At 40.8% G+C, this 27,718-nt stretch overlaps 1 protein-coding gene across 1 annotated transcript in view; it reads right to left on the bottom strand.

Moving 5' to 3' along the window:
* nadsyn1 (NAD synthetase 1) overlaps positions 1–18,830 on the bottom strand; it is a 31,739-nt gene extending 12,909 nt beyond the window's left edge. The window contains exons 1-11 of the mRNA XM_030076490.1: positions 18,481–18,830; positions 13,462–13,522; positions 12,496–12,612; positions 11,596–11,649; positions 10,984–11,073; positions 9,348–9,399; positions 9,138–9,226; positions 7,013–7,130; positions 6,476–6,607; positions 5,539–5,610; positions 750–874 (exon numbers count right to left, since the gene is read on the bottom strand). Of these exons, the coding sequence (XP_029932350.1) occupies positions 750–874; positions 5,539–5,610; positions 6,476–6,607; positions 7,013–7,130; positions 9,138–9,226; positions 9,348–9,399; positions 10,984–11,073; positions 11,596–11,649; positions 12,496–12,612; positions 13,462–13,522; positions 18,481–18,565 (995 nt within the window). The 5' untranslated portion in view covers positions 18,566–18,830. The remainder of the gene's footprint in view (positions 1–749; positions 875–5,538; positions 5,611–6,475; positions 6,608–7,012; positions 7,131–9,137; positions 9,227–9,347; positions 9,400–10,983; positions 11,074–11,595; positions 11,650–12,495; positions 12,613–13,461; positions 13,523–18,480) is intronic.
* Between the last annotated feature and the right edge of the window lie 8,888 nt (positions 18,831–27,718).

The following is a 27,718-nucleotide window of genomic DNA, read 5'->3' as shown; positions in this document are numbered from 1 at the left end:
GTGAACAACTCATGCTGATCATGTGAAAGAGCAGGTTTTTGTCTCCACCGTCAGACGTCACCACCGTCAGGCTTTCTGTGTGACGGTGATGACTGAAGTCTGAAAAATGCTTATAACAGAGCTCAGGATTGTTATTTTTTGTACCAAATAGTTAAATAAAGTTGTTAAGCAAGAAGCCATTGACTTGAGTGGTATAAATTTTGGAAATGTATGTTTTAATGAGGCGACTGTCACCACCGTCAGATTAGTGTCACCACCGTCAGAGGCAGTTATATTGGTTTTAAATGAATATACGTACAATATGTTTCTTTGGTGCTGTTGAGTTATTAAAGTAATAGTCTCTTTAATACAAAAATATGTTTTTCAAATTAAAAAAAAAAACATTATGGTGACGGTGTTGACAAAAACAAAGTAGCCTAATAACTGGAAAAACCTATTTTATGAAAAAAATGCAAAATGAGGAGGTTGCACCGGTACATTGCTGAACAGCCAAGACCTTGGCCTATAATGATAGACCTTCAGATTTTGTAATTTAACACTTTTTTTTTTTTTTTTTTCAAAATTAAAACCTGTTTTATCCAAATTCCCAAGAATCAGTGAAATATGTTTTCAGCGTGTCATACATCATAACATACTGTAACCCAGCTGGAGGCCGAGTTAAACTAGAAATGAATAAAGTTATAAAAAACTGAACTGCTGACTTGCACGTATGGAGGCTTAAAAATCTGCAAAGTGAGATCATTTTGTACCTGATCTCTTCCTCCGGGGTGTGAAACTGCCACGTGATCGGCTGGTGCGTCGGCAGGAAGACGTCGTCTCCGCTGGACAAACTGAAGTCGACTTTGACCCTGCGGCACGATTTCACATCATGTTCCTGAGAAAGAAAGTAGACGGTGGTGTGTTTGGTCGCTGATCTCCATCCAAACTTCCACAAAAAACTTTGGTCGAGTAAAACGTCTCTCTCTCATTTCCCTCTGCTGACTCTGAAACCCGCGAGCTGACGGAGGTGACGAGGTGAGCTCACACCAAGCGTGCACGGAGCTCTCTATTTAAATGTACGCTGGTCGCCCTTGACTGATTTTCAATTAAAATTTCACGAGGTCCAGTTACGCAAGGTTCCTCCACAGAAAACATCCAAACCATCGTCACTCACTTTTCCTGTGACTTCTGAGGCCGATATGGATGAAGTATTGAGGGTGTATATGTGTACAGGTGTGTGTAAATCACTATAAAATGTAATAATTCCCAAATAAGTTCTTTTCCCAGCCATTCTCACATTGGACACAGTGTAAAAGAGAGAAAAAAGAAATAAGCCGCCGTACTCTCCAACAAAAGAATCCAAATGAGTTTTGCTTTAATATAAACATCAAGGTGAAACACTGACCGGCTCTTTATCCTGAGCCTTTATCCGTCAGTCCAGCAGGAAACTGAGGGAGCATCAGCCGCAACAAAAACACAACAGTTTTACTGCGTGAAAAACAAAGTAATTATTCTGAATAAATATGAATTTATCTTCAACACCTCTCTGGCACTTTTCTTCTTCCCCTACATACTCAGGTTTAGGTTATTTTTTCTCTGCTGTTTAAATTGTTCATATTTCTATTTTTTATATATTCCTTGTTTATAGTGTATATATTGCTTGCTGCTATTTATCATCTGTTTTTTTTCTATTTATCATCATTTTTTTTTTTTTTTACTCGATGATGGTTTAATAATTATATATTAGTTTTTACCTAATTTTTGGGGCCCCTGTCAGGCAAGGGCCCTTGGAATTGTCCTAACTTTTCCCCCATATTTTCCCCTCACAGCTGAAGACTTTTCTGTTTGCCGCTGCCTTCCATTAAACCACATTAAGGTTTAATATTTTACACTGCACTGTAACTTTTAACTTCTTTTAACTTCTTCTATCTTATTCTCTTTTTAGCTTCTTTTTATTAATTGTTTTTATATTGTTTTAATGCCTTTCTCCTTTTAGCTTCTTTTTATTAATTGTTTTTATGTATGTTTTCTTGTGTTGCTTTTATATTGTTTTAATGCCTTTATGCTCTATGTAAAGCACTTTGAATTGCCTTGTCGCTGAAATGTGCTATACAAATAAACTTGCCTTGCCTTGCCTTGCCCATATACGGCGCCCCTGTATTTAATTAACGCCCAGGACTGGACAAAACACAGAGACGCAGCAGCCACAGCAAACCACAGCACTATGAAGAGTTTGCCGACTGTTTCACGGTCCAGGTGGAACCATTTCTGGGTCCAGACCAGGACCAGAGTCTCGCTGACTGGTGACGCCTGGTGTGCAGCTTCAAGAGACTTCACCGGCTCGTCGCTCATCAAAAACAAAACGACACCGCCTGACCTGAACCCTCAGGGCAGCAAAGAAAGTCACTCTGCCAGCTGAGATGTGACACGTGACGGCTAAATGTCAAAGCTGCTATTTCCAGCCAGGGCCAGCAAATCGAACCACACTCCACTGTAAGCACAGCCTCACCTACTGTATGTGTGTGTGTGTGTATGTGTGTGTGTCAGCGTGCAGCAATACATCAACTTAACAGGAGGAGCGCTGAGCGTCACGCCGCTCACAGACTGAAGGCCTTTCAAAATAAATTCACTAGGAAGAGCCCACACACTCCTATCATAACACAAAACTCTATGATTATAAAACGGTCAAAAACAAAGAATAAGGAGGTCAATAATGAGTGGATCCTGAACTTTAACTTTAAACGTTTCATTATTTAACACTTAGAGTGATATTTGCACTGTTTGTGTGTCTATGTAACAACTGACATGGCTTCAACAAAAAAAGTGTTGTTTTGATTTTCACCAGCCTTTGTTAGCGCCTCGCTCCCTCTCAGTCAGGGTCAGAGGTCAGGGTCCCGCCCACACACGGTCACATTTAGCCTCGAGATGGAAGTGACCGCCCACTATTCATCAGCAAACGCTCTGATTGGCTAAGGACAGGTCAACTCACACGGCAGTCTGGGATCAGATTTTGATTTTAAAATCCCGAGATGTGTCTTTCAAATCCACATGATCCACTGTTGATTCCACTGCTGATAACGAATAAAACTCCATGATCTTCAAATCTCGGCCTCTTATCCGTCCCTCGCTCGAAATACAAAACAAAGGGTGCCCGCCCTCTCAGTTGTGGCCCCCACCTCCACATCACGCTGACACCCTGGGCGGTTCTTAGGTCTCATCTTCTCACGCGAGCCTCACAGATCTCAGCTGAGGAGCTTTGGAAAGTCCTAGTATCGTGTTTTTTCAGTTTGAGCTTCTAGTATGTGAGTATGTGAGTGTGTATGTATGTATGTAAAACGTGTGTGTGTGTATGCGTGTCTGAATATGTATATACACATATACTGTATGTATATCTTTTTTAATGTATTGATTTTTCTATGAATTGGCTTTTATCTTTCTGTGTGTATGAAGCACTTTGTAACTGTGTGTTTTAAAAAGTGTGAATAAAGATTTACTTACTGACTAACTGGGTTAATCGGACAGCTTTTGTTTTTTCACTTTGACAGCACCAGGCTATCGACTAGGGCTGGGCGATATGGCCTCAAATCAATATCACGATATATTTGAGCAGGGTTGCCAGATCTGTGAGACAAAAGCAGCCAAACAGCAACTCAAAACCCGCCCAACCGGGTATAAAACGGCCCAAAAATCAGCCCAATACCAGAACTCAAAATATGCCCATAAAAATCCATATATGTTGCTTTTAAAGTCCAACAGCATTGCTATAATTGCAAAATGCACTATAATATCTATAAAATAACATCATAAACATTAAAGGCAATTTCCCAGGCAAAGGCAATTGAAAATCAATTCAGCTCACTTAAACTGCTGGCTGTCTCCAACATAAAAAAGAACGGGAAAAAACTCCATGAACTTGAACTATTTACAGCGTTGTCCAGTTTCTTTTTAGACATGTTGAGATCCCTCGCCCTGGTCCCTGTCAGACAGAACTGGACTGAACAAGGCCAGCATCTCTCTGCTGGGCTCAAACTCGTGGCAGCAGATTTCATTAGTCATTCAAAATATGAATCTTTATTCATAGGCATTATTCATCATCTGTATGCCCAAGCCCAACCCGCGGACAAAATTTGTTACCCGCGGCAACACTTAAAAAGTAGCCCAATTTGGCGGAAAAAACGCGGACTTGGCAACCCTGTATTTGAGCACCTCACCTCGATAACGATAAGTGGACGATAATTCCCGTGGGGGGGATTGACAGTGATATTGACAGTATGCCTCCCTGGACCTATTCATTGCAATGGAAGCAAATTTTTTTTCCGTTCGCCACTAGATGGGGCAATGGCAGCTTAATTTTTTGCTCCACAGCCAGTTTTATTGACAGTATGCCTCCTACCTGCTATAACTGCTGTATTTACAGAAGTCAGACATGCAAACTCCTCACAGTAAAAAAGGTGACAGTGTCACGGGGGTCCGGGGCGTGGGGGGGTGCTCGAAGCATAACGTTATGCAAGGTCTAATTTAACGTAAGGCGGTTCCTTCAAACTAACGTTAAAACTTTCCATCGGACTCGGAAGCCAGGCGTCTCTTCCAAACTGCGTGTTCACGTGAATGACCCGACTGACCAAAAAAAAAAAAAAAAACGGCGAGTGTAGCCGAGAGGCGACAAGTCTGCATGCCTGAGAAGTGCAACTCTAACTCTGTGCTGTCTGAGAATAACTCAAGAAAATACATATTAAATACTTTTAGTTAAATTTATTGAACAACTGACAGTCAAACCAAGTTTAAAAGTATAAAATATGACAAGCAAGTCCTCCTCGACTGAATCTACTTCAGCTACCTCAGCCACAGCCGCTTCTACATTTGAGCCGTCCTCTGTTTCCTCGGCGTCTCTTTCCCTTCTTGTTGCAGACTGGAGGGGTGGAGTCACGTGACTACGCTGTACAGACTGGAGGGGGCGGAGTCACATGACCACACACGCTGTACACGCAGTACAGTGTCTTAAAGGGACATGAACAGGCCTACCTACACAGCCAAAAAAGACAAAAACTACTTTTATTTTGTTTTTTTAAAATACCGAACATACCGACACGAGCAAAGTGACGTCGGTTATCGTCATAAATTTTGGTATCGGTAAATTTTCGGTATATCGCCCAGCCCTAGTAACGACTCCCATAGACCTCAAGTCAAGGAAACGGCGATGACGTGACGTCACATACGTGACACAGCATGTAGTCTTTCTAATTGTGTTTTCTCAACAGCATTTAACTGAACAATGGCGCAATAAACGGTCAAACTCTTCACATGAAAATTTGTTATTTAAGCCTATAAACAACATTTGTGTAATCCATAGCATAACGACAGGGGGACCAGAAAATAATTATTTTCTGTCCATTGAACACCATTCATTTTTTTCGCTCCGAAAGGTCCCATGGGGGTCCACCGGAAGGGGCGGGACTTCACCACTCTATTGGAGCCGAACCTCTGCACGCACAGAGGAGAAAACGCTGTCCAGCGTCTTGTTTGTGAGTGTTCAGGCTGAGGCTATTGGTGTCATCTCACCAGGTGCGGCTGGCAGAGCTCTCCTCTGTAGCTACGCACATCCTCAAGGTCAAGGGTGGCTGTCACGACCTCCTGCAACACACACACACACACACACACACACACACACAGGCAGAGAGCGTCAGTGCAGCTCTGTTGTGCTGACATCACCTTTAAACATATGTATAAATAAATAAATAAATATATATTTGCTAATGTATATTTGCTCTTTTTTGCTGGTTTGTTGACATTTTTTGACATAGATTTTTTTTTATGTAATCAAATTTTGAGGTGGGATTCTCCTATAAGCCCCTAGGGGTTTTCTGTATCTCACCTGCACAATCTATTGCTATTTCACTTTTGTTCTGATGTTTTGCTTTTATTGTGCAAAAAAAAAAAAAAAAGACTCAGCAACAAGCTGCTGTCTGTACGAGCCGAGCTGTGACCCCGACGCCTCGCTCGTGTGGACGGACAAGAAAACAGCAGAAAACATTACAAACTGATGGACGTATGTTAGAGTGCAAGAAAACATGCAGACTACCAAGGAACTTCATGGTCTGGCTAAAAATGTTGAAACATGAAAAACAAAACAAATGATTTAGAGTTTATTAATCTCAATCTGAACCCTATCAGACTCAGATTATGTGGGTTAATTATTCCAGCAGGAGTGAGGGGTCGGGCTCTGTGCTGCAGGTGTTAAATTTTGTCGTGCACGTCCGCCAACCATGATGAAACGGTTCCACTTCAAAAACTCCCACAGGGATCCGGTTCTCCTCGGGCGCTCGGAGCTCACCTGGTAGAGCGCGTCCCATTTGTGAAGGCTGAGTCCTGACCGCAGTGTCCTGGGTTCAAATCCAACCTCAGGCCCTATGCTGTGTGTCGTCCCCCCTCTCGCCCCCCCCCCCGCCTGTCCTGTCTCTCTCTACTGTCACTGTCAAATAAAGCAGAAATGCCGTACCACGTCATCCAGGGAGAACTGCGCCCCCTGGGCCACGATGTCCCCGTTGATGGCCACCATGCAGCAGCCGTCGTAGTACAGACGGTCCCCATCGCAGCCCCTCTGGTTGGCATACAGGTAGATCCCCCCGCTCTGCAACACACATGGGGCTGCACATTAACAAGGAACCTGTGGCACAATATATGTATACACGTCCTCAGCTCCAGCTGTCCAGTCTGATGCAAAGTAAACAACGTTTATAATGTTCAGTTTGTGTTGACGTTGTGCAGAATGTGTCACTTTAATTCTGTGTTTATTACTGAGGTTGTAGTTTGCAGAGGTCTGCTACTGGACTGCATTATACTGAGAAGGGTTTCTGATTTTTTGTCCCTCCGTATTTTTATACAATGAGGGGGGACAGAATAGTGGAAACAGCTGTCAGTAAAGTGCAGTCCAGTCCAACAGCAGCACTAACTATGAGCTCAATGCCAAACATAGAAGTGAATGAACACCTCTATGTGTGTGTGTGTGTGTGTGTGTGTGTGTGTGTGTGTGTACCTTCGTGGTGGCAGACTTGACCAGGCTGACTCTCTGGTCGGCCTTACGCAGCTCGTGGTGGCTGGCTGAGGAGTTTGTGAAGATCTCCACCCCGTCCAGACTCATGTCGATGTGCGGGCTGCAGAGCAGGAAAGCACACAACAGTCAGCTGACGACAAGTTAAACCAATAAGACACACCGCGTTAAACCAATAATTAAACCAATAATACACACCGCGTCGACAGTTACATAAATAAACTATATGGACAAAAGCCCTGGTCCAACTCCAGGAGCTTCTCTGAGCTCCATCCTAAACCCAGAGGCATCAATATGGAGTTACAGCAGAACAGCTTCCACTCTTCTGGGAGGCTTTCTGCCAGATGTTGGAGTGTGTCTGTGGGAGTTTCTGCCAGATGTTGGAGTGTGTCTGTGGGAGTTTCTGCCAGATGTTGGAGTGTCTGTGGGAGTTTCTGCCAGATGTTGGAGTGTCTGTGGGAGTTTCTGCCAGATGTTGGAGTGTCTGTGGGAGTTTTGTGCCTTTGTGAGCTCAGACTCTGATGTTGGACCAGAGGGCCCGGCTCCCAGTCTGCGTTCTAGTTGATCCCAAAGGTGTTGGATGGGGTTGAGGTCGGGGCTCTGTGCGGGCCGCTCAACTTCCTCCACCCCAAACTCAGCCGGCCACGCCTTTATGGAGCTGCTCTGTGCACTGGGGCTCAGTCATGCTGGGACAGGAAAGGGCCTTCCTTCCCCAAACTGGTCCCACAGAGCTGGAAGCAGAGAATTGTCCAAAATGTGTCGGTGAGCTGAAGCGTTCAGATTTCCCTTCAGTGGAGCTGAGGGGCCGAGGCCGAGCCCAGAAACACCAGCCCACAGCGTGACCCCTCCTCCAGCAAACTGCACAGTCGGCACAATGCGCCCAAACCCAGACTCGTCCATCAGACCGCCACATAGAGACGCCTGATTGGTCGCTCCACAGAACACATTTCCACCACTCCAGAGTCTGGCGGCGGCGTGCAACAAACAAATTGGAAGTAATGTACATATCTCTTATCTATTCTGTCCTCTCTCCTGCAGGAACTGCAGCCAAAGTGAGGTGACGACTCTCCAGAGGTCAGAGGTCAGAGGTCAGGTGACGGTTGCACAGGCATGAGGACACGTCAGACTGTTTTCTTCTATCTGCCTGTGACACAGATAACTGAAGAACTTATGTAATGCAAGTAAAGCCACAGTTGTTTGCTTTGTATCTGTAATGTGATTACAGACGAATGTCACCACCAACACGGGCCAGTGGGCCTTCACAATAAGAGCAGGCATAGTAATAAAATGTTAATGTTACTACAGGAGAGACTTGATGTTCCCTGTGGTTAGGTGCAATAAAAATGTGCATGTCAGTATCAGCATAGGGAAATACCTGCGTATCTGACTTCAGCAAAAAAAAAAAAAAAAAAAAAAAAAATCCAACATGGTGCATCCCGAGTATTTTGCCGGAGTTGTATGGATATGAGCTACCAAACCCCTGGTGCTGTGAGCTCCTCGTGCTCATACTGGGAGCAGAGGTGGTCGTGGTGCTAATAGTCCAGTAATTTTAGGCCAAAGAGACATTTAAACAGTGAATTACAAGTTTACTATATATATATAGTAACCTTGAATTAAAAGGTTATTATATAACAGTGAATTAAAAGGTTACTTAAATATTACTTAATATTTAAATATCTGTTCTGGCATTTATTCCTTATATTCCTTATTAGCGCATATCAAATCAGATCATGTGTGATATGCATGTGTAAACAGAATAATTCAAAGAACTTGTAATTGACTTTTTTTCTTGTCTTTGTGTGTGTAATCAACTTGTGAATTTTTATAGTGATATCTGAAAGTAAAATGTTGAACCCCTTTCCCCTGTGTGTTAAAAACAGTGTTTTTTGGTAATATGTGGTCATAAATAGGTGATTTTCAAAACTTTCCACCAATGAGATTTCTTGGGACTTTTTCCCCTCACTCAGGACAAACTGAGGATCCAAAATCAGTTGAGTTTGCTTCTCTTGCAATTTGTCCTAGGTTTTTTCATAAAATGACTGGACTATAAGAGTGGTGGTAGCAGGAGTTGCTGTAGCAGCTGTCGTCGTTGTGTGTTGTGTTTCTGTACCTTCTGGGGTTCCAGAGCTCAGCACACATCTCACTGCCGATGCAGGTGTCCTTGGTGGATAACACACAGTCACCGAACGGGACGGTCTCCTGAGGGACACACAGACACGGGGGAGGATTTACTAAAAAAATATATATATATATATATATATATGCATATCCTGCTCTTGAAAATGTTTATCATCTGAGCCGCGGTGACGATGGTTTTTACCTGCCCTGTCACCTCCTGGATCATCCGGGGCAGGAAATACTCCTCGACTTGCCTAGAGGAAACAGAAGTGCAAAAAAAAATTACAATTACTGCCATTTCCACTTTACATTACATTTCCAGAAATAAAATCACATGAATCATACAAGATTTTGAAGTCTGATTTAGGAAGTATGGAGAAAATTAACCAAATTTTCCTATGAGCAGCGCTAAGGTGCTGTTTTTAGAAGCGGGAACTCAAACCATCTCCCCCTCTAGAAACTGCTAGATCTAAACTGTTAGATCCTAAATTGTATGATTATTACGCTATATAAAGTCAAAACATACCAACACACACAAAAACAACAACAAAAAAATGTTGTCAGGTGGTCAGGTTTGCTCACGTCGGCGTTATTTTAGTTAAATTCTAGTGCAAAATAAATTAAAAAATGATGGATGTGCTGTCTGTTCGGAGCAGCTTCCTGTACAATGGAGTTTACATGACGACACTGAAGGCAACACGGAGGCTGTTTCAGGCGGTAAATGTGACCTGGTGATGGAGGACGAGCTAAATCTGGGGCTCGGGTCGGGTTTGGGCAGAGATATGCAGCCAAACTCTGATGTCGTCCCTAAAGCTTTAGATGCTGAACTGACCAGAGTTATTACAGTTGTGTATTTTTGATTAGTATTTTTTTGTTTTTAGGGCCCGAGCACTGGAGCAGTGCGAAGCCCTATTGTTTTTGCTTCGTTTTTTTTTTTTTTTTTTTATTATTATTATTACGTCTCTTTGACACTTAATTTGACCCCCTAAACATGCTCAAAAACTCACCAGATTCGGCATGTACATCAGGTCTGGCGAAAAATTCGATAAAATCAAAAATCGAACCCTCTAGGTGCAAAAATGGGCTCGGTAGCGACACCTAGGGACGCAAAGGCCAACAGGAATGTCATAGAAAGACCAAACCAGCGCCGAAACGTAGATCTCATTAAGCCCGACATTTTTGGTGCTCGTGCCCCCCACCTAAAACCAACAGGAAGTCCACAATTTGAGTTTGAACGCCACGTTCACGCCCCAAATTTTCATTTATTTTTTGCTTTCAGTTCAGTTTAGTTTCAGTTTCAGTCTCCAGAGTGGGTTTGCTGCTTTTAGTTTTGTTTTTCTTGTGTGAAAATGTTCAGTTTCTCTGGGTGTCAGTGTGAGAGCGAGTTAGTTGTTTTATTCTAATCTGGACGGTGTTTATCAGATTAGGTATTCCAATCCGAACCCAATGTCTAGTTTTTGTTTCAGTTAACAAAAATGTTTTCTCACACCTGGTTTTAGTTTGTACGTTCGTTCTAGTGAACTCTGATAACCCTGGTTCTGACAGCTTGAACGTCTGATCAGGAGAAGTCACTCAGTCACCTACGAGCACGATGTCATGACTCACGTTCAGTCAGCAGATCAAGTAAGCATTATTTCCGTTATTTGTCTATTTTTAGAAGCACCTTGTGAAAACATCCTGCTGAGTTCTGCTGAAAAGGAAAAGTTCTGGCGTCGCTGAAATGTTAAAGATGCTGAGCCAAACTGTGCGTTTCTGTGGCAGTGTTACCGACTGGCTAACGTTCATCCTGATTTAGAAAGGCGCCGTGCCCCAGGGCGTGCTGGGCTCTGCTCACCGACCTGGACCGGCTCCACGGCGAGAACCAGCGCAGCTCTCGGTAGTTCCCGTAGTTTGCCATCTGCATTTTCGGCCTGATCAGCAAAATCCTCCTTTGGGACAGAAGCAGAAGACGGAGAATGAGTGAGCGATGTGTATTAATTCAGAACAGATTCATTTCATGTTTATTCATCTGAGAGCAGAGTCGGTTCCCAAGGAAACACAAATCAAAGCCACTCGTCTGAACGTCACTAAAAACTGAAACGACCATCAGAGACCCAGGATGATATTCATATTTATCAGTTTAATGATAAATCAGCTGATATTTGCCCTCTTCACTTTGGTCTTTATCTTTAAAAAGATTTACTTGAGTACTAGTTCTTGTTTTTTCCAGTTATTTTCAAATGTAAAAACTTTAGCATCAGCACAAAATATTGCCTTAGTTAAAAAATTTATATAAATATATACATATATCTATATATACACAGATATTGATACAGATATGGATAGACAGAAAGATATACATAGATATACATACATATGTACACACATACACACATATATACTGTATATATTACAAAATATAATACAATATAAATGCAAAATATATACATGTATGTATACAGGCGGCCTACCTGTGCAGGAACACCACGCGGCAGTTATAGCGAACGTTGTGATGCATGATGGGCCTGAGGAGACACACACACACACACACACAGGCACACAGTGAGTTTGCCTGCTGACAGCAGCTGAGGGTCAAAGCAGCTCAAGACAAGATTATTTTTTTTAAAAAATCATAAAAAATAAGAACTAGTGCGTTATTATCAGCCTGGATCACAGAGAGGCTGAAACAGAGAGGAGTGTGAAAAAAACAAGATGTGATCAGAAACCAAATAATCTCTGTTCCACTTTAAGAGTACATCTGAATACATCTTCTGACCTGGGAAAATCTGATCTAATCTAATCTAATCTAATCTAATCCCATCAGTTTTGTCCCTCAGAGGAGTTTCAGTGAAAACACACGGGGCGGCGCTCAGCTTCTCTGTCCTGTCAGGGCTATAATCTCTGACACTGTCTAATCTCTGATGAAGATTATTTCGGTGGTCCGATCTGGATATTTCAGGACCTGAGGAGGACGTTAGTGATATCCAATAATCATTACTGATCACGTGCGGCACAGAGAAGTTTCCTGGGAAAACTCGCCGCCAGTTTGTGTGTCAGAGGAGAAAACTGCGAGTTCCTCACTGACACAGAAAGCAGAGAGCAGATCTGAGTTCAGCCGAAACAAAAACCAAAACACACTTCCTCTGAGTTTTCTGTAAGGAAAAAAAGTGTAAATAGAAATTTAAACACTGAACCAAAATGTGATATTTTTGTCAGTTTTATCAACAATACAGGGAAGGCAATAGGGAAGCAGGGAAGCAGACCCTCCCCCCCATTTATTATCATTATTACTGTTATTATTATTATTGAAATACCATTATTATTAATATGGATAAATAAGTAAATGAATAAGCAAGAGTTTGGTGACTGACATTCCCACGTCACAGATGATGTCCTGCGTGACGGGAGACTCCAGAAGCTTCTTCAGCACCTGGAGGCTGTGCAGCAGCGTGTCCGACTCGTAGAAATGATCTGCACAGCCATAACCACTGAGAGACAGACAGGCAGAGAGACAGACAGAGAGACACAGAGAGAGAGAGAGAGAGAGAGAGAGAGAGAGAGAGAGAGAGAGAGAGAGAGAGAGAGAGAGAGAGAGAGAGAGAGAGAGAGACAGACAGAGAGAGTTGTCAGCTCTCCTCAGCTCCTCCAGCTGTCACACACTGCAGCATCAACTGGCTTCTATTCATTAACTAAATATTGATTTACTGTGTTAAGATAAGATAAGATCAGATAAGACTTTATTTATCCCCATAGGAGAAATTCAGGTGTTACAGGCAGCAGCATTAGGAAGACGATTCACAACAAGGGACACAATATACAATATACAATATGCACAGTATAATACACTATACATAGTATGAGGTAGTGCAAAGAAGAAAAAAACAGTAATAATCAACTGTGTCGTCCATAATTGTTTTGGTGAAATGTTTTGGCAGCAACATGTCAGAAGTGTGCATGGTAATAAAACAGACCTGAACTGAACAGACAGAGCTCAGTATCTGTCAGCAGGCTCTTCTGACGTGCAGAATCAGGTTAAATGATCAAATCTTTATTGATCGCTCACATGGCCACATCAGTCAGACACCTCCGACTGTTTCCTGTCCGTCAGGCTCTACTGTATTTTTATTTTTTACGCCGGCTATCAGTTCAGACACTGGAGCTGCGTCCTTCACGTCCCCACGCCAGCCTGACCAGGACGGGACAGGACCGCAGGAGAAGACAGGAAGTGATGTCACAGCAACTTCTTTTTTCTTTCTTTTCTGATCAATCTGCATCAAACCCTCAGGCAGCAGCCAATATGATTTAACAGAGAGGGAGGAGCGCACGTGTGCACCTACCTGACCTCCAGCTCTGGTCCCAGCCGGTATTTGGCTCCACGAGACTTTGCCACCTCAATGCCTGGAGAGAGAGAGACAGACAGGCAGACAGACAGACAGGCAGACAGACGGCTCATATGAATGTTTAACCCTGTGACACCTGGATGCACCTCACAGTTCTGGTGTCGATGTTTGTGAGCAGCTGCACAAGCATTTAATCCTCTGAGAGCCGAGTACACTGACACTTCACAAAAAAAAAAAAGAAAAGAAAAGAAAAAAAGATCAGCAACTCTGCAAGAAATGACCAGGAAATTAGCTAAAGATAATATATAAAAAAAAAAAAAAATCAATAAATAAAATAAAATTATGAAAAGCAAGACAACATTTTAAGGCAAAAAATAAATTATTAGAAATTATTAAATTGCTACAAAATCATCCAAAAATATCCAGAAAAGTGTACTTATAATTAGTATGATTATATATTTAACATCTTGTAAGAGGAAATATATTGTATCATATTATTTATTTATTTATTCATTCGTTCACTCATTCATTTATTATGTGATTAGGGGAGACCGGGGACAGTTGCAACACTTTTTACATTTTTCCCTGCAGATCTGGGACTGTTTGGACTAGCTCAACCAAATTTTTATATTTAACCTTCAACTGTCTACTAACTTCCCATACCATTTAAAGTTGGTTGCATAAAACATGTTGTTCACAATATGCATTTGAATGACTCAGGGGACGGTTACAACACTATCCATTAAGGTAACAGGGTTTTCCCTGCCTTTTAATTTCTTAGGCGACCACCTAGACGTTTTCACCGACTGCCTAGATCAAATGAACGAGGAAAGGGGGAAAAAACGGACATCGACATATTCAATCTGCGGCTCCTTTAGGAACCTGTTGTTGATGCTAGCTTGGATTGATTGGGCAGCTTGTTCAAGAACCAAAGGAAATTAATAACTGTTTTAGAGAATATTATATGAAATTGTATGAAACTGAAAATACTGATTTAAATGAAGCCCATCTTTTCTTCAGTAATATAACGCTGCCGTCAGTCAGTGAGACGGACAAAACAGAACTCGAGGCCTATATTACTGAGGCAGAAGTAAAACGGGCTATCAGATGTTTGGCCAATGGCAAGAGTCCAGGAGCAGACGGATTCACCATTGAATTCTATAAATGCTTTCAGAGCACCCTGGCTCCTTACCTTACAATTTTATATAATGACATCATAAAGGAGGGTTCTATGACCGCAAGTATGCGCACAGCCATAATCACAGCATTGCCAAAACCTGGAAAGGACCATTCACAAATGAGCAATTATAGGCCGCTTAGCCTACTAAACAATGATTATAAGCTCTTTGCCAAAATATTAGCAACCCGCCTTGAGTGTGTGCTTCCCTCACTTGTCCACTTTGACCAAGTAGGGTACGTTAAAGGTCGTACTGTAGCAAATAATATTAGACGTCTCTTCCATGTTATGAATAAAGCTGCTCTACTTCAGCATCCAGCGGTCATGCTGTCACTGGATGCTGAAAAAGCTTTTGATAGGATAGAATGGCCATATTTGTTCTATACTCTTGAGAAATATGGCCTAGGCCCAACTTGTATGAAATGGATTTGAGCACTCTATCATAAACCCCGTGTCTGTGTTAAAACCAATGGAATTATCTCTGCACCCTTTGAGTTATCAAGGTCCACTAGACAAGGTTGTCCTGTCTCACCTATTATTTTTATTTTAGCGTTGGAACCTCTAGCATGTGCTATCAGAGCAAATCAACAAATATCTGGTATAGATGCATATGGATATGATTTCAAACTAAATATTTATGCTGATGATATATTGCTGACACTTTCCAAACCAGAGGCGTCACTACCACACTTGTTTAAGACCATGCATGCATTTGGTAAACTCTCAGGGTACAGAGTAAATTCGAAGAGTGAAGCCACTCCACTCAACTGCGTGACTTTTCCAGCACATCTAAACCGTGACGGGTCTCCTAGAAAAAAAGATTTTTTGCTGCAGGAGGAGTGTGAGAATTTACAACCTACAACTAGTTCAATTTGTATAAATTTGTATATCACATGTAACCCAAATGGCTTCAAAAAGGCAACCTTTGTCCGAGTCACCTAATTCTAAGATTGCAGAATACCTAGTGCATTTAGTGGACAATGTGTGTATAACTCATTTAGACCACAGTTCACCTTGTGAGCATGATATTTTTTCTGCTACAATAAAAAAAAAAAAAAAAATCAAAACGAAATGTAATAAAGAAACAATGTAATACCTTAGATAGATATTCTAAGAAAGCGACCTAAAGAAAAGGATCTTATGATTTGTACTTGTGTGCTTTTGAAGCTTTTTCCTACACATATACTTTTTGTTTAACTTTGTGTGATAATGTGATTTAGTGCATGGCCCGTAATACATATTTTTTGTCTTCATTTAACATGTTTTCGCATACGATTTTTTTCTAGTCTATTTTATATTAAATGCACATGTAAGACTGAATATTTTAGTTTAGCATGAACATCATCTAACCATTATATCATTTGTATGTATAATCATTTACCAGTAAACTATTTTAAAATGTTCAATTTTTTCATTGTTCATTTTTATCATATGCCGATGTGAAATACCCAAGCTTTTCATTTTTATTAGACGGTGGGAAAAAAGACAAAATAGCGACTCAATATCATATATTTATTATCAATATTCACGGCAGAGTCAAAGTTCATGAGTTAGATAGATTCTTCACCACACAAATGGGAACTGTAAGCATGACCACCTGGTTCACGATCAGAAAAGTCAGAGTGATCAGATGTATTGTTGTAATGGGGCTCAAAGTGTTCCTGTTGAAGACCATTTCCCGACTTTGCATTAAAAGAGTTTCCTGCTGCGGATAACAAGGAACAGCAAACTTGTTGAGCTGATTATTGTGTGGTCTTTTTGTATAACTGCTAAGCTTGCTAACCATATCAGCTCAAAGACAACATAAACACGTTGCAAACAAAATAAAAATTGGATTAATTCACATAACATATTGATATAGTATCACCACAAAAGTGTTTGTGATGAAAATTACTTTCATACCTCAAAAACACGTTTTTCCAAATAAAACTGCCTCCATGTTTTTCCAAATAAAACTGCCACCTGCTTTGTCTTCAGTCTTCTTGCTGAGTGGAGGATCTTACTGAGCATGTGCAGTGTGAGTATCATCACTCTAGCTTGTTTCTGATTGGCTGAACCAGCTCTGTTGCAACCATCCCCCTGTTGCAACTGTCCCCGCTCTCCCCTATATATTTGGGGGGGCATTCCTTAATTTCAGATCATTTCCTTGTGTTTGTTTTGGTTCTTTTGCTTTTCTTTGAGTTTTTCATCACTGATTTTCAGGTCATTTTTCTTTTCTTTTTTGTGCTGTTTATGGGTGATTTCTTGTTAAGTTGCTCCTCAGGACTCTGACCCTCGGGTTTGTCTCAGGTGAAGCTGCTCGGCCCTCAGATGGTTAAATTACTTTCATACCGCAAAAATGTGTTTTTGCGGTATGAAAGCTAAATACATGTCTTTTTAGATTAAAGGTTAGGTTTTTCTAAGGTAAAAAGTTTATAAATTGATGCAGCAGGTTAAAGGTTTATTTGAAATTTCTTGTGTGCACCTGGAGTTTACCCCATTGTAGGACTAATATTTGATGTTACTGGTGTAACTGTGGTAAATGCCACAAATAAAAGGTAGACATCAAACATCAAAAGTGCTATATTAGTCCAGTCATTTTATGAAAAAACCTAGGACAAACTGCAAGAGAAGCAAACTCAACTGATTTTGTCCTGAGTGAGGGAAAAAAAAGTCCCAAGAAATCCCATTGGTGGAAAGTTTTGAAAATCACCTATTTATGACCACATATTACCAAAAAAACACTGTTTTTAACACACAGGGGAAAGGGGATCAAAATTTTACTTTCAGATATCACTATAAAAATTCACAAGTTGATTACATACACAAAGACAAGAAAAAAAGTCTATTACCAGTTTTTTGAATTATTCTGTTTACACATGCATATCACACATTATCTGATTTGATATGCGCTAATAAGGAATATAAGGAATAAATGCCAGAACAGATATTTAAACAGTGAATTAAAAGGTTACTATATATATAGTAACCTTTTAATTCACTGTTACATAGTAACCTTTTAATTCAAGGTTACTATATATATAGTAACCTTTTAATCCACTGTTTAAATGTGATATGCATGTGTAAACAGAATAATTCAAAGAACTTGTAATTGGCTTTTTTTCTTGTCTTTGTGTGTGTAATCAACTTGTGAATTTTTATAGTGATATCTGAAAGTAAAATTTTGAACCCCTTTCCCCTGCGTGTTAAAAACAGTGTTTTTTGGTAATATGTGGTCATAAATAGGTGATTTTCAAAACTTTCCACCAATGGGATTCCTTGGGACTTTTTTCCCCTCAGTCAGGACAAACTGAGGATACAGAATCAGTTGAGTTTGCTTCTCTTGCAATTTGTCCTAGGTTGACCCCAGTTTTGGCCTAAAATTACTGGACTATATATTTAAGAAACGGATGTCTTTCACGTCTCAAAGTTTACTAATTAAATATAAATCACCGACAAAGTTTTCTCTTACAAAATCGATAACTTGGTTTTATTTTGAAGTTTGCTGTGCGCACTTTCTGTCCCAAACGACTTCTCACTGGAGGTGGCTTTATTTTGGAGTTTATTGTGCACACTTCCGGTCCCAACCGACCTGACACTGGAGGTCTGCAGCTAGATCGTCTTGTGTGTGTGTGTGTGTGTGTGTGTGTGTGTGTGTGTGTGTGTGTGTGTGTGTGTGTGTGTGTGTGTGTGTGTGTGTGTGTGAATAAAGTCACTAAACTAAACTGAACTGAACTGTGGACACATGCAGCCTGCTAACACACCTGCAGCCAGCATGTTATCACCTGTCAGTGCCGCACGCGGCTCACATAACTTTAATTAAAAAAAATAATAATAAAGTAAGTAAACTTCAGACTGACTTGTGAGGATCCGCTGCAGGTTGCCGTCAAAGTCCAGCGCCCACTGGTTTAACGAGCAGGTGGCGACGGTGACTTTCCGCCCCATGACAACGAAGCTTTTACTGTGAAAAGAAATGTGGCCTTAAACCTGATTAATGAAGGTGTCGCGCTGACATTACGCGGGACTATATTCGGTGCACGGATACAGCGGACGGGTTGCGCTGCGTCACTTTGTTCCGGCTCGTTACATATCCTGCTGCCTTCAGGTGCGTCACGTTACTTTCGGTTTCCTCAAGCGGCAGGCGGTAAATACGACCTGTCTCACGCTTTTTGACTGGAAAATGGACAAAATGGACTGTGTGTCAGAACTGTTTTCCGCAGCTGTGGTTTTATTGTAGAAATCCAAGGTGCGCCGCGGAGGCACGACGGAGAGGAGAAAACACACATCAGGCGTCTAAACCTTCATTTGAAATCCTATTTCCTGTCACATGTTCACGGCTGATAGAGTCTCTGTGCCTGAGTGACTCCACCGTGACGGAAAGTACCTGGTTTATCGTTTTACTGGGTTGTAAATGTGCGCCGCTCAGGTGTGTGCTCTTATTTCCCACAGCGCTTGAATCTGATTTAAAGAGACAGGCTGCTGCTCTGCTTGCACGGCCAGGCTGCACAGCGCCCCCAAGTGGGCTCCATCACTACTACACATCACCACGACTCCCTCAGGTTACTGTGCACATCACGGTGAAGTGAACGGCGGCGTTTTAAGGCAGGCGGGGTAACGTTTAGAGGAAAAACACTCAGGATTGCTGAGATTAAATCTGTAAATTTACGAGAAAAAACGCGGATTTTCTCTGAGATTAAAGTGGTAAATTTACAAGAAAATACTCGCAAATTTGAGAGAAAAAAATTTGAAAATTCAGAGATTATTAAGTCACAAATTTACAAGACAAATTTTCAGAAAAATAGTTTCTCTTATTTTCATATAGTTTTTTTTTTTTTTTTTTTTTTTTTTTTTTTTTTTTTTTGGTGAAGGAGCCACATCAATCCACTTTTCAAGAGAAGATGATCCAACCTCACCAAGTCAAAGAGAGTTTGACCAAAGAGAGTTTTTTTCTCATACATTTTTTTTCCATGTTAAGTTTTGACTTTAATTTCAAATTTTTTTTTTTCTCAGAATATTACCCCCGTCCCCCAGCTCTGTATTTTTCTCCTCTGCAGTGGCCTTAATATGCCATTGTAGAAAAGTTACACTGCAAAAAGTCAAATCTTACCAAGATTATTTGTCTTATTTCAAGTCAAAATGTCTTATTTCTAGTCAAAATATCTCATTACACTTAAAATAAGACATGATCAGCTCAGAAATTACTTGTCTTTAGACATTTTTTTCACCTGTTTCAAGTGAAAATTTACTTGAAACAAGTGAAAATTAGCTTGAAACAAGAAACAAATTCTGCCAATGGAACAAGCAAATTTTTACTTGTTCACTTGTGTCACAAGTAAAAATTTGCTTGTTCCATTGGCAGAATATGTTTCTTGTTTCTAGCAAATTTTAACTTGTTTCAAGTAAATTTTCACTTGAAACAAGTTAAAATTGTCTAAAGACAAGTTACTTCTGAGGTGATCATGTCTTATTTTAAGTGTAATGAGATATTTTGACTAGAAATAAGACATTTTGACTTGAAATAAGACAAATACTCTTGGTAAGATTTTGACTTTTTGCAGTGTAGGCCGTGAAACTATGTTTTCTTTCCATGCACTGCTGAAAATATTTTGTCAGGTTTACCCCTGAAAGTTACAGAAGACACAAACGTCTTGATAAACTGAATGTGAGCTGACAGATTTGGAGCCGGTCCTCGAGGTAAGGCAGAGGCTGCGGCGTCTTGTTTGTGACGTTTGCTGAGCTTTGCCGTGAATGTGCGCTCTCGTCTTTGATCGTGGGAAAATTCAACTTGGTGTGATTCTCCAGTCAGAAGATGTAGAAAAAAAGCATCTCCTTTGCGGTCTAAATATTTGAATTTCACACTTTTCTTTCATTTGGAACAGATCCTTATGCCCTTGTAGTTTGTGCCTTAAGCCGTTTCCAAGTTACAAGTAATAAAGTGATAGAAAAAATACAAAAGATTGGCCTTTTCCTTTAGGAATTCTGCTGATGCTGAACACTCATCACTGCATCCTGTGATCTGCATATTTATATTTATTTATAAGGCCCTTAACGGAAAGCAGCCTTCACATTTTTCTTCCTCGGTAGTGTGTGTCCACTGGACCCCATCACACCGGCTCGAACGTCCCGTCCTGAGGTGGGACGATCAGCTTTTGGCTTCTTTGCACCTTCCAACCGGAACTCACTACACAGCACTTTAAAAATTAATTCCTTGGTACCTCTTGGTCATTTTCAATCCATAATTTTAAACCTTTTAACTCCCATTTGTACTGTACGTTTTAATTGATTTGGATGTTACATTATTTATTAACCCATTATCCTCCTGGTCCTGTCTTAGACCCATCTTAGTGGGGAGACGGGGGATGAAAGGCTTCCAGGGGAGATAAACGGTCAACAGTAGAAACCAAATAGAAACATCATCTGAAAGCCAGGAGCCTGAGGATTAATGTGAGATGCAGCTCAGCTCTGTGTGTCAAGTTATTATAGTCATAAATCTGTAATAAATGTTGTGTTTTGGTCAGGCACCTGTTTATTTATTTATTTATTTTATATTTACTGAGAGTGTATACGGGTTAGAGCATGATGATGGAAGCATATAAAGCCGTTCCCATGTTCAGTTATGTGTCATATGTTTTTTGGGTTGATATCATTTGTTACACAGATTTGGTGCAAAAGGTAACCATTTTTGACTAATCAATAATGAATAAAATGGTCAGAAAACCCTCCAAAATCCCACATTAGGACACCAAGACCTTGAGGAACACCGCAGAAAAAAATCAGGCTCTGATTTGGTGTCAAAAACTTTTGACATTTGGAGATTTCTGTAAGAACTGAGTTTTTCAGTGATTAGATGTTGAGTGTTGTATTGTGGAAATGTGTATATGGGTCATTTTCTCCAGCGACGTCCAGTTTGACAAAAGTCTCTGCCTGCAGTGAAATGGCTGCTACGGGGGCCAACATCATCGCACATGAATCAAATGTGGCTCATTGAATCCACAAGAGTCTCAGCTTTCCAGTCAAAGCCAACTGATGCAGCTCCAAGACTGTTTAGGCCCCAGTCTGCACACACACACCATTTTACAACAGGCCACAAGAACACATGTGGACTGCAGGCTTTGGGGCCCAAACTGCATGGGATTAGCAGAAGGTGGGCGTGTCTGCAAAGGGGAGAGAACCCATTTTCATTCACACAGCTGGAGGTCAGAGGTCAAGGGACCCCGCTGGAAATGGACATGCCAGATTTTTCCTCGCCAAAATTTAGCTGAACTTTGGAGCTGATAATAATCAATGGTTAATCAACATTCACAACATAAAGTAAAATGTACATTTGATTGCAGCCTGTTTCCTGGAGGTTTGAGCTTTAAATCCGCAACATTCATGTTCATCAGTTTACACATTTTGCATCGTCGTCCCATCACGACTAACAAAAGAGTAGCAGCGACATCACGACTCAGAGCGGCACACTTATGTAAGTAATGGACTTTTATTTTTCTCCAAAACATGCACTTGGTGTCGACAGTGTGAACGGGTGAAAACAACATGTTGTCATCGGCTACAAAGCTGAGGGGAAGTCAGAGCCGTCGGTGAGAGCTGACACTGTCGCCGTGGAAACACTACAATCACAAACACACACATAGCCTACTGCATCCGTCTGGTGCCTTCAAACAAAGGTAGGGGAAAAAAAACGTCAGAGATGCCGTTTCCCGTCCCGTCGTCCGTCACCTAAACGCCCCGCAGGATTCCTCCCAAACTGCACGTCCAGTTTCTCTCTCTCTCTCTCTCTCTCTTTTTTTTTTTTTTTCTTTTCAAAAGACAGCGGCATCGACAGAGGAGGTGAATCATCTAAGGCCAAAAAGATTCAGGTTGTGAGGAGACCGGGTACAGAGGGCAAGATGCTGAGTGTGTTTTAGTCTTTTCACCCAGGTGACGAAATGTGTGTGTGTGTGTGAAAAGACACACACACACACACACACACATTGTGAGCCTGCTGCTCCACATCAGGCTGCCATCTGGATGCTCAACATTACAAGGTACAAAAATGTGGCGAGTGCATGCATTTTAAATGAACATGTTCCCTAATAATCCCTCATGTCACACTCACTCACACACACACACACACACACACACACTCTCTCTCACACACACACTATGAAATAAATAGCCATATGTACAAGAGTATCTCAAGAGGGCAGCAAAAGGCAAAAACTCAGGTTACATGGATGTAGGCAGACACACCTGCACACACAGAACACGGCTTACATCGTGTGAACACCCAACAGAATGCTTAGCCCTTTCATGTTAAAATAACCATTAAAAAAAACAACACAAACCATAAAATGGGGGTTGTACAAGGATTCCAGCATTGAAAGGCGTCGCGCCAAAACACGACGCGACGTCACAACATCGTCACGCACGTTTCAACTGCACACGGCCGCCTCCCGTCTCCCATCTCACAACTGAGTTAAAAATGACACTCGTGTTTCTTTCCTTTCATTTAAAGCAAATGTGTTTCTCTAATGCAGTGGTTCTCAAAGTTTTATCAGTAATGTTCCCCCTCTGAAGTATTTTTTCAGACAATTTACCCCTGACCAGTGCAAAAAACAAAAACAAACACAAAAACAAAAAAAAAAGGTGGATTGGTAGAAATAAATCCTCCATGAAGCGTTCCAGTCCAGCTCCATCAGTGTGAACCAACAACCTGATGCTGAGCAGATTCTCTTGTTTGTGTTTCTGCTTCTTCTTCTCTTCTTCCTCCTTGTTTCCAGCTTCAGCCACTGATCCACTTTCTGGATTTGTTTTGTCTCGTCTTCCCGCTCAGAGCGAACAAACGTCCTCGCTCCACGACCACGGCAGCAGACTGAAACCACACACTGCAAAAACTCAAAATCTTACCAAGATTATTTGTCTTATTTCAAGTCAAAAATGTCTTATTCCTAGTCAAAATATCTCATTACACTTAAAATAAGACATGATCACCTCAGAAGTTACTTGTTTTTAGACAATTGTCTCTTGTTTCAAGTGAAAATTTGCTTGTTTCATTGGCAAAATTTGTTTCTTGTTTCTAGCTAATTTTCACTTATTTCAAGTGAATTTTCACTTTTTCCACTGGCAAATTTTGCCAATGAAACAAGCAAATTTTCACTTATTTCAAGTGAATTTTCACTTGAAACAAGTGAAAATTGTCTAAAAACAATTTACTTCTGAGGTGATCATGTCTTATTTTAAGTGTAATGACATATTTTGACTAGAAATAAGACATTTTTGACTTGAAATAAGACAAATAATCTTGGTAAGATTTTGCATTTTTGCAGTGCAAACACACACATCTGACACCTTCAGGAACCCAGGGGGAGAACTGAAGAGAACATGTGATTTATCAACTCACATTTGCAGTTTTAGTGAACTTATTATATCATAGGCTAATTATTTTAGGAATTATGCATGACTGATATTTTGACTGATAAATAAACATTTTTTTAAAAAAGTCTCACGTTCCCCCTGCAGTACTGCAACGTACCGTTACGGGTACGCCAACCCCCATTTGAGAACCACTGGTCTAATGAGCTAAACTCAAGTTTGATCCAAACCTGACAGAGCTGATGGAGTTGGTTCTCTTTAAGTTTTTTTTTAAAAGTGACTTCCTCAGTGAAAGTAAATTATCCTCGTCCACTAGGCATTAAATTGCATCCTGGGTAATCAAACTGTAACCACATTCATGTGTTTCACATGACGTCAAGGTGTGTATACAGCGCCAACTGCAGGACGGACTGTGACAACACGCTTAGCTAACACCAGTGGCTAATCTTCTATAATATCCCCCCTAGAGAGAATAAGAAATATGTGGCAAATGCACACAAACTGTATCATACATCAAACTGTTCAGCATCTTCTGCTGAGTCTAACGACGACATGGTCGGGGAAATGCGATGCTTAATTTTTTTGTTACAACCTTCACTGAGTGAGCCTTTTGCACACCTGTAGGTCGGCAGATGCGTAGGAGAAAACCGGAGACCGGCAATATTCAGAACAAAAAACTCCCGCACACTGCTCGCATCATTTGCAAAATATGTTAATTATTATATTAATAATTATTTTTTATATCTTTTTAATATATATTTTGTCATTATTATTTTTCTTTTTTTCTTTACATTTTTTACTTTTTATTTTTATTTTTTAATTTTTATTTATTTATTATTTTTTCATTTTTTAAATTTTTTTTCATTATTTTTTTTCTCAGACATTGGTCGCCTGTATCCGTCCAGGTGCTTTAAATCTAGCTCTGATGATGTCAGATTATGGTGGAACCTGATTTGTGGGTGTGGGTTTACCTACCTATTTAGGATTGTCTCTCTCATTGTTTGGTAAGATAACCTGATGAAGGTCTACGTACCGAAACGTTGTTATTAAAGTTCTCCTTTTGCAAATGATGCGAGCAGTGTGCGGGAGTTTTTTGTTCCTTCGTTACAACCTTCAAAATGGCAGGAACTTGCTCTGAACGTCCTTCTTTCTGTGTTCATTCCCACAGTCTCAGTCAGACGTACAGGACATGTTGCATATCAAAACGTTCAGCGTCTTCTGCTGAGTCTAACGACGCCAGGGAAGTATACTTTTAATGCTAGGACCTTCGAAAGCCGACAACCACATGTTCAATACACCAACCAGAGTCGGTCCCGATATGGTGCCTGACAAACAAACGAGTGACGTCAAAGAAACACATGAACAGAGCAACAAGTGAAATCCAGGTTGTTAATGCAGATATTATGGAGGTGATAATAAAATAAATCAAAAGGTCAGATAAATTGTCAAGAATAGTCCAGTCATTTTATGACTCAAGGTCAAACAAATTGCAACAGACACAAACTGAACTGATTTTGTATCCTCAGTCTGTCCTGAGTGAGGGAAAAAAAGCCCCGAAGAATCCCACTGGGGGAAAGTTTCAAAAAAGACCAAAATATAGCCCATTCAAACGCCTATTAACTTTTTTTTTCATGTGAATAGGGTAAAAATTTTAACCTTTAGGTATCACCATGAAAATTGCTGAGTTGATTACTTACCTTAAGGCAAATAAAAGATGTATTGCAAGTTTGTTGAAATTGTTTATTGACATGAGCAAATGGTGCATATTTGAATTATGTACACACTAGTTTGCATAAATGCTACAACAGATATAAACCTTGGGTATAGCCAGGTGAAAATCTCATAATCAATCCTGTTAACATATAACAGTCAAATACTAAACATTAAGGTCTGAACGGAACCCATTTAGGCTACCAATGAACATTAAGGAAGAAGGAACTTAAAACCAGTCTTTAGCAATTATCATTGCAGCATGTCATAACTGCTCCACTAAGGTGGTAGCAATCTTGAAAAATGGCAGCCATTTTGAAATTTCTAAGTGGTTACTTGTCAAGTGACCCATGGAGACAGCTCATCCCAATTTTCATGCTAGTATCATAAGAAGACCACTTTATATGCCCTCTGTAGTTAAACTGTGGCGTTTATGCAAATTAGCTCATGTTACTAAACAATTTCAAAAAACTTGCAATACATTTTTTATTTGTCTATATGTAAGTAATCAACTCAGCAATTTTCATGGTGATACCTAAAGGTTAAAATTTTTACCCTATTCACATGAGAAAAAAGTTAATAGGCGTTTGAATGGGCTATATTTGGGTCTTTTTTGAAACTTTCCCCCAGTGGGATTCTTCGGGGCTTTTTTTCCCTCACTCAGGACATGTCGAGGATACAAAATCAACTGAGTTTGTTTCTGTTGCAATTTGTTTGACGTTGACCCCTTATTTGGCTTAAAATTACTGGACTAGAATGCACCGTCAAGACGCTGGAAGATGGGGAACAGGCGAGACGAGGCGTTTACTGTCAGCTGTTACTGAAATAAATGCTATTGAAGGAAGATTGGTGCAGCAACCCGGAGACACATTTTCACATCAGGTGTAAATATGTTCCAGCTCAATCACACCACACACCATCCAGATCAGATAAGCATTGGAAGGAGGGTCGAGTGTGTCCCAAAAAAAAAATCTCCACCATCAGATCAACAGTCTTAAATTATATGGCAGCAACAAATGGCAACAAATCTCCAACAGAGGAATTAGCTCTTTCTCAAGATGAATGTCCAGGGTGGAGAACGAGGTGATCAAGACTTTCTTTTTCTCACTTTAAAGGACCAGACCAGTGACTCTGCATGTTGAGCATAAAATCTACAAATCACTCCTCCTCCCTTTCCTCCAGCCGCTGGTTTCCATTCATTCCACTACGATATGAACATGAACTTTCAGAGCCTTCACACTTTCTTCACTCCAGTTTTCCATCAGCCCAATAAAGTCCTCCACATGAGTTTTCCTAAAAGCAGCAGCACTGTTGGCTTTTCAGGACTTTTTCACACTGAAACGCTCCCTCCTCCTCCTCCTCCTCCTCCTCCGCCAGGGAAAATAGTCCCTAAGCGGGGAAATGTTTTGCTTTCCACAGCCAATTACCAGCTGTGTGGTTTCTGAATGTTGAGGACTTTGTTCGCCGCAGAAGCAGAACATTATAAGGCGGCTTCATATTTTGATTCTACCTTGTGAAATCTTTAGTTTCCCCCGAATGATTTGCTAATTTGCTTTGCTGACCTGTAAAACGTGGAGAAACTGTAGTAAACGGCGTGAACATACAGAATCACTGGTGTGGTCCTTTAAGTTCAATCCCTCCTGGTTCACTGATGATTCCTCTCCATCTCCTCAATCTCTTTTTTCTTTTCATTTGCATCTCACATCGTTGTTTGTTGCAAGACAGTTTGAGGGCATCACATTGCAAAGTCAAGCTGCCTGGATGCACAACTTCTCTCTCTCTCTCTCTCTCTCTCTCTCTCTCTCTCTCTCTCTCTCTCTCTCTCTCTCTCTCTCAGACACAAACACACACATACAAACACACAGCTTTATGATAAGCCCAAGGCCGGTGGCGGGGAGCAGGGAGGGAGGGCTGAGCCTCGACTGGAAATAATTTACTGTAACATCGTTCATGCTGGAGTGTCGGCGCTGAGATAATTCAGGGGGATCTGACCGACATACGGGGCAGATATTGTCCTTTTTGTTAAAACTCAGA

This window comes from Myripristis murdjan, chromosome 3 (genome assembly GCF_902150065.1).
Source record: "Myripristis murdjan chromosome 3, fMyrMur1.1, whole genome shotgun sequence".
Taxonomy (NCBI): Eukaryota; Metazoa; Chordata; class Actinopteri; order Holocentriformes; family Holocentridae; genus Myripristis; species Myripristis murdjan.
This window is presented reverse-complemented; position numbering and strand designations above follow the sequence as displayed.